Below are 11,163 nucleotides of genomic sequence, written 5' to 3' on the forward strand. Positions count from 1 at the left end.
GGGCGAGCGGGGGTGCGGACGGAGGGACAGATGGACCCTGGCGGGCAGGTGTGGACAGAGGGACGGGGGGGTGGGGTGGACGGACAGGCGGACCGGGGCAAGCGGGGGTGCGGATGGGGGGATGGGGGGTGGGGTGGATGGACAGGCGGACCCGGGCGAGCGGGGGCAGGGACGGCCGGACCGCCGGGCGGGGCTGAGTCCCGGCCACCGTCCTGCAGAGCGGGGCAGCTGTGCCTGCGGCAAGTGCTACTGTAAGGAGGGCTTCGAGGGCTCGGCCTGCCAGTGCGAGCGGTCCACCCGGGGCTGCCTGAGCGCCGAGGGCTTCGAGTGCAACGGGCGCGGCCGCTGTCGCTGTAACGTGTGCGAGTGCGATGCGGGCTACCAGCCGCCCCTGTGCCTGGACTGCCTGGGCTGCCCGTCGCCCTGCGGCCGGTACATGTGAGTGCCCCCTCGCCGCCCCCCCCGCGCTCTTCTCTCGCCCCCCACGCCTCCTCCCCGTGGCCCTCACCCGCCCGTGTCACGGTGGGCCCCGCCCGCCCCCGGGAGCCCCGCTCGGCGCCCACCCCCAGCAGACCTCTCCCACCACCTGGGGCCGAGCTCTCATGTGTGTGCGCTCACGCCCGCGCTCACGCCCACACGCTTGCGCTCACACTCACGCCTGCGCTCACGCCCGTGCTCACACTCACACCCACGATCACGCTCGCGCCCACACCCAGGCTCGCGCCCACGCCCAAGCTCACGCCCGCACTCAGGCCCACGCCCGCGCTCACACTCACACCCACGCTCGCGCTCCCACGCATGTTTCTCTGCAGCACCTGCGCCCAGTGTCTCAAGTTTGACCAGAGCCCCTCGGGGAAGAACTGCAGCGTGGAGTGCGGGAACGTGGGCCTGCTGAGCAAACCCCCGGAAAAGGGCCGCAGGTGCAAGGAGCGGGATCTGGAGGGCTGCTGGATCACCTACACCCTGCGGCAGCGGGTCGGCAGGGACAGCTACGACATCCACGTGGACGACACCCGAGGTGAGGCCCGGGAGACCGGGTGTCTCCGCCACCGGCAAGGGTGCCCCTCCTCACTCGGAAGGATGGCCTGGGGGTTAGGCAAGTGTCCACAGCCACGGTCCTGCCCTGGCCCCTCTCCCTGGCTCACATCGTGAACCGTGGGAGGCGGTTCATGGCTTGTTCCCTCCGCGATAGCACTGTTCCGAACCAGGGCACGTTTCTGGGCTGGGTGCCAACCACTGGATAGCTGCCTGGGGCTTGGAGGCATGGGTCCCAAGAGCCGGTCCTTGGAGAGCTGTGTGAGGACCACCGTGGGCTCCGATCTCAGCCCTGGAGGGGGGCCTGGGGCCAGGAGCCCAGGCGGCACGCTTTCCCGAATGCTGCTTGCTGGTCCAGCACTGCGCTCCAGGGCCATACCTGGCCCAGTAGTGGTTGAAGACATGGGGACACCAATCCTGTCCTCATGGGGCTCGCGTTCCAAGGGGGTGGGGACGTACTTGGCCAGTACCCGAGACAACGTGAGATTGTGGCCAGAGTCATGAGGTACAAAGATGGCGGCAGGGGTGGGTGGCCCTGAGGTCAGAGGTGGCCCTGAGGTCAGTGGTCAGACGGTCTCTCGGAGGAGGACCGCTGCAGCCAAGACCACAGGATGGGACATCCGTACGGGGGGAACAGAAGGCCGTGGGTCAGAGGCCCTTGGCTCTGGGTTTTCAGGGGGCCCCTGTGAGGCCTGCGAGGCATTTGGGTCTCCCCCCAAACATACCAAGAAGCTGTTAGCAGTTTTCGGAAGAGCGAGGGACACATCGGAGCTGCATTTTCAAAAGCCGAATGCAGAGCCATGAGGGGCTGCTGCAGGACGTGGGCACTGTGGCGTGGAGAGGGACGCGTGTGGAGGTGGCAGGGGCATGGGGGCGGCGTGGACAGAGCCTGCCCTTGAATGGAACACGGGGACGGGACTGGGAGGAGCGGGAGGGAGATCCACAGGCCCCAACAGGTGGTGTGTGTGGGCAGGCCAGTTTTTAGGAGGCACGCTGGGTGGGTGACAGTGACGGACACATGTGGGTGCTGGGACTTTGGGAGCATGGTGGGATGGGTTTCAGGGCTCCGGACAAGTGGCGCCCAGGGGTGTGTGGGGCACACAGACGCTCAGCACCCCCCACCCCCCTTTTCCTGCTCAGAGAGGCTGAGGGCAGGGGAGCATAGGGCTGGGAGGTCCAGCCCTGCAGGTGGATGCAGCAGGCGCGGGCAAGCCATCCACCAGGGCCCTTGCAGGACTGATTCTGCTCCCAGCTCCCCTCCCCATGGTGGGAACCCCAGGAAGGCAGGTGGGGTTCAGGGAGTTCACAGCTTGTGCCTGGGGGCTGTGGATTGCGGCCTGCCAGCATGGAGAGCTTTCGCTGGGTTTCTCTGATGGGCAGATTTGGGGTCCTGTCTGGGTTTGTGCAGCCGTGGCCAAGTTGCTCAAGCTCTCTAGAAAGGCCAGGATGATGGAGGGAGCACAGGGAAACATGGGTGTCTAGGAGCAGGTAAATAAGGGCTCTGTCCCCTGTCCCCCAGCCCTGAAGGAGGAGGTCGGGGCGTTAGGACCCTGCCCTGGTTTCCTCTGGAAGGCTTTCACCAGCTGAGTCCTCATCCCCAAACTCAGCTAAGAGGTGTTGGGGGCCTCAGGCACCATTTCCTGCCTGAAGATTAACTCTAACTCAGCAAGGTTTGGTGATGGGGCCATTGGCTGTCCCAGCTGGTGGTAACCGAGTCAGGAGGCTGCTGTTTGGTCCACTTTCTTTCTGTGTAAACAAGGGGCCTTTATATTTCCCCTGGAACCACGGGGCCTGGCCTTCCTCCGTGGCTGGGAGCTGCAGGCTCCCTCGCGTATCTCTTGCCTTGATGGTGAACGCAGAGGCCGGAAGGCTCTGTCCACCTAAGCACTGGGCAATGACCTGGGGCAGGGCACACAGGGGGCCAGGTGAGCCAGGCAGGGCCTGACACTAATGTGTGTGTGCCTCTTCCTTGCCTCAGAGTGTGTGGGGGGCCCCAAAATCGCCCCCATTGTGGGGGGCACTGTGTCGGGAGTTGTGCTCATCGGCATCCTTCTGCTGGCCATCTGGAAGGCTCTGACCCACCTGAGTGATCTCCGGGAGTACAAGCGATTTGAGAAGGAGAAGCTCAAGTCCCAGTGGAACAACGTGAGTGGCTGTCCCTGGGGGTCGAGATGGTCCCCCCCAACTGGTCCACTCGCCCCCATAGTTCGTCCTCGGAGCTGGGACCCAGGGGAAGGTCACCCCCACTCCTGGCTCTTTCTTTCCCTCCACTGATGAGTTGCATTGCATTTCCCACCAGGATAACCCCCTTTTCAAGAGCGCCACCACGACAGTCATGAACCCGAAGTTTGCTGAGAGTTAGGGCGCTTGGTGAAGACAGCGCTGTCTGAACCAGATGGAAACACCCCCAAATCACATCTCCGCCAGGCTCCTCCAGGGATATGGCTCACAATCCTTGACAATTTCACCCATTAACCGAAAATCCACTGTTGTTTTCTGCTGTTGAAATAATAGGTATGGTCAGGTGACAATATGGACATGTCGGAAGGGACAGCCTCCCCCCTCTGATGTGTCTGACCTTGTGGTAGAGATTTGAAGAAGGAATTGCTTGGGTCTTATGAGGTTAGATGTGTTTTCCTATAAAACTTAGAGTGGCAATCTCATTGTGGCACAAATTTATTTATATTTGAACTTATCAGGGTATAAAAATCACATCCCATTGATGATACTGTTTCCCAATTGTGTGTATAGAAAAAATAAATAAAACTTCAGTCGAGGCTGTGTGTGGAAGCTGGGCTCTGTGCACCCTCGGAGGGTCCGTGTGGACCGTGGGCCGTGGCGCGCGCTTCTCTCCTTCCTCACCTGTTGGCCGTGTGTCCGTGGCCCTCTCCACCCCCGCTCCTGCCCCACATCCGAAGCAGCTTTCAGAAGACACAGGGCAGCTTCACAGAAGGGGGCCGTCTGCAGAGCGGGGAAATGGGCATCTCTCCGAGTTTTAAAGTAAGTTTGTTTCCCGCGGGCTGTGTCACGGGTGATCTGGAAGTCACGCTGATCCAGCACCACGCAGCTGTGGGACACAGCCCCGTCTTGTGGCCTTGCAGTACGTGTTGGTGTCCATTGGCCACAACCAGGACATGGGAGTGCCCGCAGTCGGCACAGGTCAGCAGGCTCATGTGGCCAGGGTCTGGGGGGAGCCCGTTGGGGTTGGGGGGGGGAGGTCCCGTGGTCCCCAGGGGAAGGGCCACGTTCCAGGCCTGTGCAGCCACACGAGGGTGCGTGCCCGCTCTCAGCTCCAGCGTACGCGGGTACGAGAGGCTGATTCGGTACAGATATCGGGGAGCTTGCTTGTATCTGTAGTCATGACATAAACATAGTTTCAGAGGATATCTGCCCTTACATTATTTCCTTAAAAAAAAAAATCCCAGCCTAACTCTTGATTTAAAAACAGCCACACAGTGGGGCACCTGGGTGGCTCAGTCAGTTGAGCGTCCTACTCTTGATTTCCGGTCAGGTGGTGATCTCAGGGTCCTGGGATGGAGCCCCGCGTCGGGCTCCCTGCTCAGCGTGGAGTCTGCTTGAGATTCTTCCCACTCACTCTCCTCCCCCTTGCACGCACATGCTCTCTCCCTCTAATAAATGAATAAATAAAACATTTGAAACAAACGAAAACCCAAGCCACTCATTCAGGAAGCCCCGATGGGCACCATCGCAGTGGAGAAAGGCTGAACAAATCCCTCGCTGTCAGGAGGCACACGGAGGTGCCCCCAGAGCCAGGATCAAGCTATAGCTGTGTGCAGGGCAGGAAGAGCATGTGACGCAGAACCTAGAGTAAGGGTTGGAGACAAAACTGAGGACCTCACCCGTTAACCTTCAGCTGCTGAGAATCTTCGCTGCAGGCTGTTCCTTCTGTGGCGGCACTCTTCCCGTGTCCACCCCCCTCTCTGGCCAAAGGCAACTGTCGTCCTCCTGGGCCACACCCCTCCCCCCTTCCCCAGGCCAGGCCCAACAGCCCACCCCATCCCCGCCGCCCTAGAAACCAGAATCACGGGTCCCACTCTGGGACCGGCCCTATTCATACACAGCGTGTCTGAAATGGGATAGCAAAGGCCAGCCAGTTACCACACTAGACTCAGGCTTCGTTTGCTCTAACCAAAATGCTAAAACCCCACTGAGCGAAATGGAAGTGCTTTCAGGCTATGTCAGACTGCAGGTCACCCCGTGGTCTCCCGGCCCCATGCATGTGGTGGCCCTGCCCAGTCCGTTGTGACCCTCCCCATCTCACACATGGCCTGCGTGCCCGAGGTCCCTACTCTGGAGCCCATACCCTTGCAGACGCCTGGTCATGTCCAGTCCCTTCCCACCACAGCCCGTCTCCACATGCTCGGGGTAACCCTATTTCCTTTTCCTACACCAGGGCTGTGATTCTCTCATGCTGCCCTGTGCCGCCCCCCACCAAGCCTCCAGCTGGGGCCTCCGCTCTTTCTAAAGGTGAGGAGAGAGGGAGGGTGTCAGAATAACATGGGTGTAAGTCTACAACCAGGCCCCAGTGCCCAGTGATGAGAGAAAACCTCTCTAAAGACCAGATAGACAAGGGGAGCCAGTTTAGATCTCTGTCTAAGTCAGCATGACTGTACATAAACTTTGTTTGAACCAAAAGCCTGACTTATGGCCCCGCTACCCACGCATCATGCACCTGCTTTGTGAATGAGTCAGCTGAAGGAAAACCATCTTGTCCTTGAGATTCCTGCCAATGCCCCTGCTCCCCACATTCCTTTATGATAAAACTCGTGATTCCTGCCAATAGGTTAAGCTATAACCTTTTTTAAAAAAATACTTTTTAAAATTTATTTGACAGAAGAGAGCACAAGCAGGGGGAGTGGCAGAGGGAGAAGCAGGCTCCCCGCTGAGCAGGGAGCAGGACCCTGGGATCATGACCTAAGCCAAAGGCAGACACTTAACTGACTGTGCCACCCAAGCGCCCCGAGCTATAATTGTTTGAGCTTTTACAAGATGTAAAAAAAATACATAATCCTGTAAAAACTACTCATTCTTTGGAGCACTTCCTTCCCTGTGAAGAGCGTGGTTCCCGGGCAGCTGTCCTGACCTGCACTTGAAGAAAACTTGTATTAGAAATAGAGAAACTTGGGGTGCCTGGGTGGCTCAGTTGGTTAAGCGGCTGCCTTCAGCTCAGGGCATGATCCTGGGGTCTTGGGATCAAGTCCCGCATCGGGCTCCCTGCTCAGTGAGGAGTTTGCTTCTCCCTCTCTAATGAATAAAATACTGAAAAAAAAAAAAAGAAAGAAATAGAGAAACTCTATTCTTTCTTACAGAGATTCTAAAGGTCTGTTCATTTTTCGTCAACACCAAGGCTCCCGGTTTGCCTGAGACATCCTGGCCTTAACCCTGAAAGTCCTCTCTCCCAGGAGACGATGCAGCCTGGGCTAACATGGGTGGTGGGCCACCTCTGACATGCGTGTTTCTACCACACCATCAAGCAACTAACTCAATTCTCTGAGGACTCTGAGGGCGTGTCTCACCAATCCGACTCAACTCTGGTACTGTCTATCTGGAGGTGGCATCAGATCCCACAGGCTAGGGGCTCAGGGCCGTTGAGCTGCTTCTCCCCCTTCAGATGCCAGGCGCAAATCCAGGCTGTCATCTGTGCTTCCAATAATTAGCTACAGATCAGGTTCAGTGAATTTGCTAGAGCGGTTCCCAGATCTCAGGAAAGCAGCTTACTCACTGGGTTACCGGTTTATTACAAAGGATTTGAATCAACTGCCAGATGAGGAGATGTGTGGGGTAGGGGTGCCGAGCTTCCATGTCCGGGGGGCCACTCGCCCCATAATGTGGTTCGGAGCGTTGGGGTCCAGAGCTGACGGCTAAGAAATAAGTCTTGAGACGTCTTTGGTGCAAAAGGTGGTTTTATTACAGCACAGGACAGGACCCATGGACAGAAAGAGCGGCTTCTGTGGGACTGTGACCAGTAATTTATATACCAGGGAATTGGGGGAAGACAAAGGGAAGTTTACAAAAGGACTTTCATATGCTAAAGACTCTCAGGATACAGGAGGCCAGGCTATTGTCAAGCAAGGGTGGTAATCGCGCTTCCGGGCCTTTCGGATTTAGCTCAGGAGAAGACAGCTGGGAGTTTCCTGGAGGAAGGTTACACTCTGCCCGCCTCGAGTACTGGTCAACGGGCTGCAGGTTATAAGGACATTTAATTTTATCTACATTTCCTTCTGCCTCTGTTCCCCACATCAACTCCCCCCTAGGGCCCCCCATCCTGCCGCAGACCTGCAACTGGGCCCATGTGAAGGGTACGTGGCTTTGGGTTCCTGACTTGGATCGTTAATTCCCTGTAAGGGCCTCTATACTGCATGTGGCCTGGGGCTCTTTGCTCGGGCAGGTGGTGGGGCTAGACAGGCCAGTGGCCCATCACTGCTCATGCTGGTAGCATGTTCCTGCTCAGGGGTCTCAGCCCAGCCTGCACCTGGGGAGCTTGAAACGACAGTGGCCATAGACCTGCTGAGTCAGGGGCTCTGTGGTGGGCTTAGCGATCTGGGTTTTGTCAAGTCCTGCAGGTGATTCTATGCATGCTCTACCTTGAGAACCACTAGGTGAAGCTGGAGGATGTCTAATTATGGACATAAGTGTGTGGTCTGCGGGTGAGGGCTGCAGATGCCATGTGTGCGGGGGGAGGGGGGGGGAATGCCCGCTGGGGAGGAGGCTGCCTGGAGGGAGGGGTCTGCTCCGCTTGGGCACCTTCTCTGGCAGGGCCAGCAGAGGCTGGGCCTGGGCTGATACCCCAAGGCAGTCCCCAGAAACAGGATCCAAAGGGGTGCCTGATAGTTCAGTCAGTTAAGCATCCGACTTCTTTTTTTTTTTAAGATTTTATTTGAGAGGTGGGGGTGGGTAGAGGTAGAGGCCGAGGGAGAAGGAGACTCCCAGCTGAGCAGGGAGCCCAATGTGGGGCTCCATCCCAGGACCCTGGGATCATGACCTGAGCCGAAGGCAGACACTTAACGACTGAGCCACCCAGGTGCCCCAAGCATCAAACTCTTAATTTCTCAGGGTTGTGAGACTGAGCCCCATGTCGGGATCCCTCTGCCCCTCCCCACCAAAAAAGAAGCATGAACCACAGCGTCAGCTACTCCCAGTCCATTTCCTGTTTGTGTGACATAGTCCCATTAATTTTCAAATAATCCTCTTGAAACCTTCCCACCTTGTCCCCATGGGATGGAGGGGAGCTGGATGAGACTCTGGTGAAGCACTAGCTCAAAGTCTAGCTCTGCATGTCACTGGCTGCGTGACCTTGAGAAAGTTTTGTCTTGTCACATTACCGGTCCTTAGAGCCCCCTTCCACCTGTTTCTGAGAGGACTCCAAGAGACTGCTCACAAGGGGTGGGTGGCCAGAGCGTTCCATGTCTGGCATCTCTGTCCAGGGCAAGTCCCTGGGCCTCAGAGGCACGACATGGCAGGGACCAGGACCAGCTCCCAAGCCCACACAGCTAAGTGCCCCCTGCAGCTCCCACTGGAGCCATCCCGCACGCCCAGGGGCAGGGTCTGTAGCATCCCTTAATCCAACCGTGTTAAATGGGCTCTGGACCACCAGCCTCTGTCCATCCCTCCCTCTGCCCCAGAGGCCCCCGCCTCTCTAAGAGCTCCTACAGATCCCAGCCTGATCCCTCCAAGGCTGTCCAAAGTCCCAGGCCCTCAAATGCTCCCTCTGTCCTCAGCTGAGCTGAAAATGAGCTCTCTCAGCGTCAAAAATCACAGACTTGATGTGTTACCTGGCCAGGGAGCAGCTCTGCTCTCTTTCACATGGCCTTTCTGGAAGTAATTCCTTAACTTACTAAGAGGAATGTAGTCTCCATGACAAAATCTGATGGCACACTGACCACAAATAAAAACCAGGCTGGTGAAAATGCCCAGCAAGTGTCATACGTACCTCCTACGTACAACTCCGAGGTAGGGCCCCGGAGCTGCAGAACCAGGGGGCTCTGGCTTCCACCCGATGACCAGCCTGGTGTTTGAGGACAGCCCTGCTCCCCGCAAGTGGACCCCGTTGTGACTGTGTTCATCTAATTCCTTAGCTATCTTTCTTGGAAAAACCACCCGCTCTTTAGGCTGCAGACTGCCAGGAGGAATCATCCCATTGCAGCTGTACTACTTCTCGTGCTATTGGGGTCTCTCTCCTACGAGCGTAAAGCTCTTTGACCACTGGATGATGCCCCCACCTCCTCACTTCTAAAACAGGACACGGACTCTAGTTACCGAGTATTTTAGAACTTCTGTGTTGTGCAATTGCTGCAAAACTCAGTTGTCTTAAAATGCCATTGCTGGGGGACGCCTGGCTGGCTCAGTTGGTGACACATCTGCCTTCGGCTCAGGTCACCATCTCAGGGTCCTGGGACTGAGCCCCATGTGGGGTTTGGCGCTCAGCGGGGAGTCTGCTGTCTCTCTTCCCCTCTGCCCACTTGTGCGTGATCTCTCTCACAAATAAAAGAAACGCCATTGCTGAGGGCACTTTCAAATGTCGCAGCGTCCACTGTGTCCTGGTTAATGTTGACAAATGCCCAATGTCCTTCAACAATCCTTCAGTTGTTGCTGTGGGTTTGTGTTGTTAGGGTGAAAACGTGTTGGTTTCTGGGGCCGCACTTCTAAACCCAGGCAGGTGTGTATTGTTTCCAAAGGCAGGAACTGGCCGGGTCACCATGCTAGCCCAGAGGCACCCTTCTTCTGGCGCTGAGACCTAGGGCGGTTATTTATCCCTGGGGTGGCTTCCCACACCGGAAGGAGGGGGCACAGATGAGGTCACGCTGCCTTCAGTGCCTGCCCAGACAAGGAGGCACAAATACACAATCACCAATAGCCCTGGCACACTGGCCCTGGGGGTTAAGGGCAAGCTAAATTCTAAGGGCTGGGGGGCCCTCCCAGGGAGGGGAGGGCACGGAAGTTCTACAGGGCAGACGCTGAAACCCAGCATGTCGAAGGGGGCGGATCAGATCCCCAGGTCAGACCGCAGAGCCCACCGCAGTCCCGCTTCCCTCGCCGCCGAGGCGGGTGTGGGACAGCAGTGCCACACGCCAGCGAATGGCATGGGGGTCCCCCGAACGCCAGGCTGGCGGGCCGTCCCCCGTGAGACCCCGCGCCCCAGCCGCCCGCCCCGCTCCCCGACGGCTCCCCGAGGGCCCCCCCGGACCTGGGGCAGCGGGGGGTGCGTGGCCCGCTTCCGCGGACAACTGCCACGTCCCACCCCACCGCGGTCGCGCCAACATTCTGGAGAGCCCGTGGACGCCGGCAGCGCGCAGCATTTCTCCAGCAGCCTCCCAGCAAGCCCGGTGGGGAGGCGAGAGGCGGGGGCGCGGGCCCAGGTGCGTCTCCGCGAGGAAAGGGGGAGCCCCGCGGCTTCTCTGACTCAGGTGAACCGCTGCACTGCGAGCTCTTCTCCGTGCGCACGGGCCCCGTCCGGCGCAGCCGGGGCGCGGGAACCAGCGTGGCGTCGGCGGCGGCACCATCAGGTCCTGGGGCCACCTTGCCGGACCGCCTCACGGCCTTAGGGTCCAGGTCACCGACCCCCGGCCGCCACTGAAGGCCTCCTCGCCGCCCCGCAGGCGCACCGAGCCCCGCCCCCCGCAGCGAGCCCCGCCCCCCGCAGCGAGCCCCGCCCCGCAGCCCGCCTCCTTCCATCTGCGCACGCGCACTGAGCCGCGCCCTCGCCGCACCGGGAGGCGGGGGAACACGGGCCGCGGAAGGAGGGCCGGACGGCTGGGGGCGGGGCGAGCCGGGGCCCGCGGCTGCGCACTCGACCGCGCCGCGCGCCCCACCCACTTCCGGCTGTGGCTCTTCCGGGGGTGGGGGGAGGCTGTCTACCCCAGCAGCGGAGGTGGGCAGCGTCAGGCCGACGTCCGCCCCACAGACCCGAGGGGCCGCGGCCACCATGGCGTCCGGCGGCGCTCGCGGGCTGATGCAGCGCTGGGAGCTGCTCCTCAGCGCCGTCGCGCTGTTCCTGCTGCTGCTTTCGGCGGCCGCGGCTCAGGAGCCGTCCGGAGCGGGTGAGGGGCCCGGGGCGGTTGAGAGGGCGCGGGCTCCTGGGCGGGGCGGGGAGGGGTCGCGGGGTCCCGG

General features: G+C 59.5%; 2 protein-coding genes across 3 annotated transcripts in view; both read left to right on the forward strand.

The window, feature by feature from the left end:
* Positions 1-3,812, forward strand: part of ITGB2 (integrin subunit beta 2) — a 23,688-nt gene extending 19,876 nt beyond the window's left edge. For both annotated transcript variants that reach the window (XM_035030043.1, XM_035030042.1), the window contains exons 13-16: positions 219-438; positions 813-1,018; positions 3,014-3,180; positions 3,335-3,812. In XM_035030043.1, the coding sequence (XP_034885934.1) occupies positions 219-438; positions 813-1,018; positions 3,014-3,180; positions 3,335-3,397 (656 nt within the window). In that variant the 3' untranslated portion in view covers positions 3,398-3,812. The remainder of the gene's footprint in view (positions 1-218; positions 439-812; positions 1,019-3,013; positions 3,181-3,334) is intronic.
* A 7,064-nt stretch (positions 3,813-10,876) lies between these two features.
* Positions 10,877-11,163, forward strand: part of PTTG1IP (PTTG1 interacting protein) — a 17,910-nt gene continuing 17,623 nt past the window's right edge. Inside the window, exon 1 of the mRNA XM_035030045.1 lies at positions 10,877-11,093. Within this exon, the coding sequence (XP_034885936.1) occupies positions 10,979-11,093 (115 nt within the window). The 5' untranslated portion in view covers positions 10,877-10,978. The remainder of the gene's footprint in view (positions 11,094-11,163) is intronic.

Source organism: Mirounga leonina, unplaced genomic scaffold (genome assembly GCF_011800145.1).
Source record: "Mirounga leonina isolate KUSES-001 unplaced genomic scaffold, KU_Mleo_1.0 Mir_353, whole genome shotgun sequence".
NCBI lineage: Eukaryota > Metazoa > Chordata > Mammalia > Carnivora > Phocidae > Mirounga > Mirounga leonina.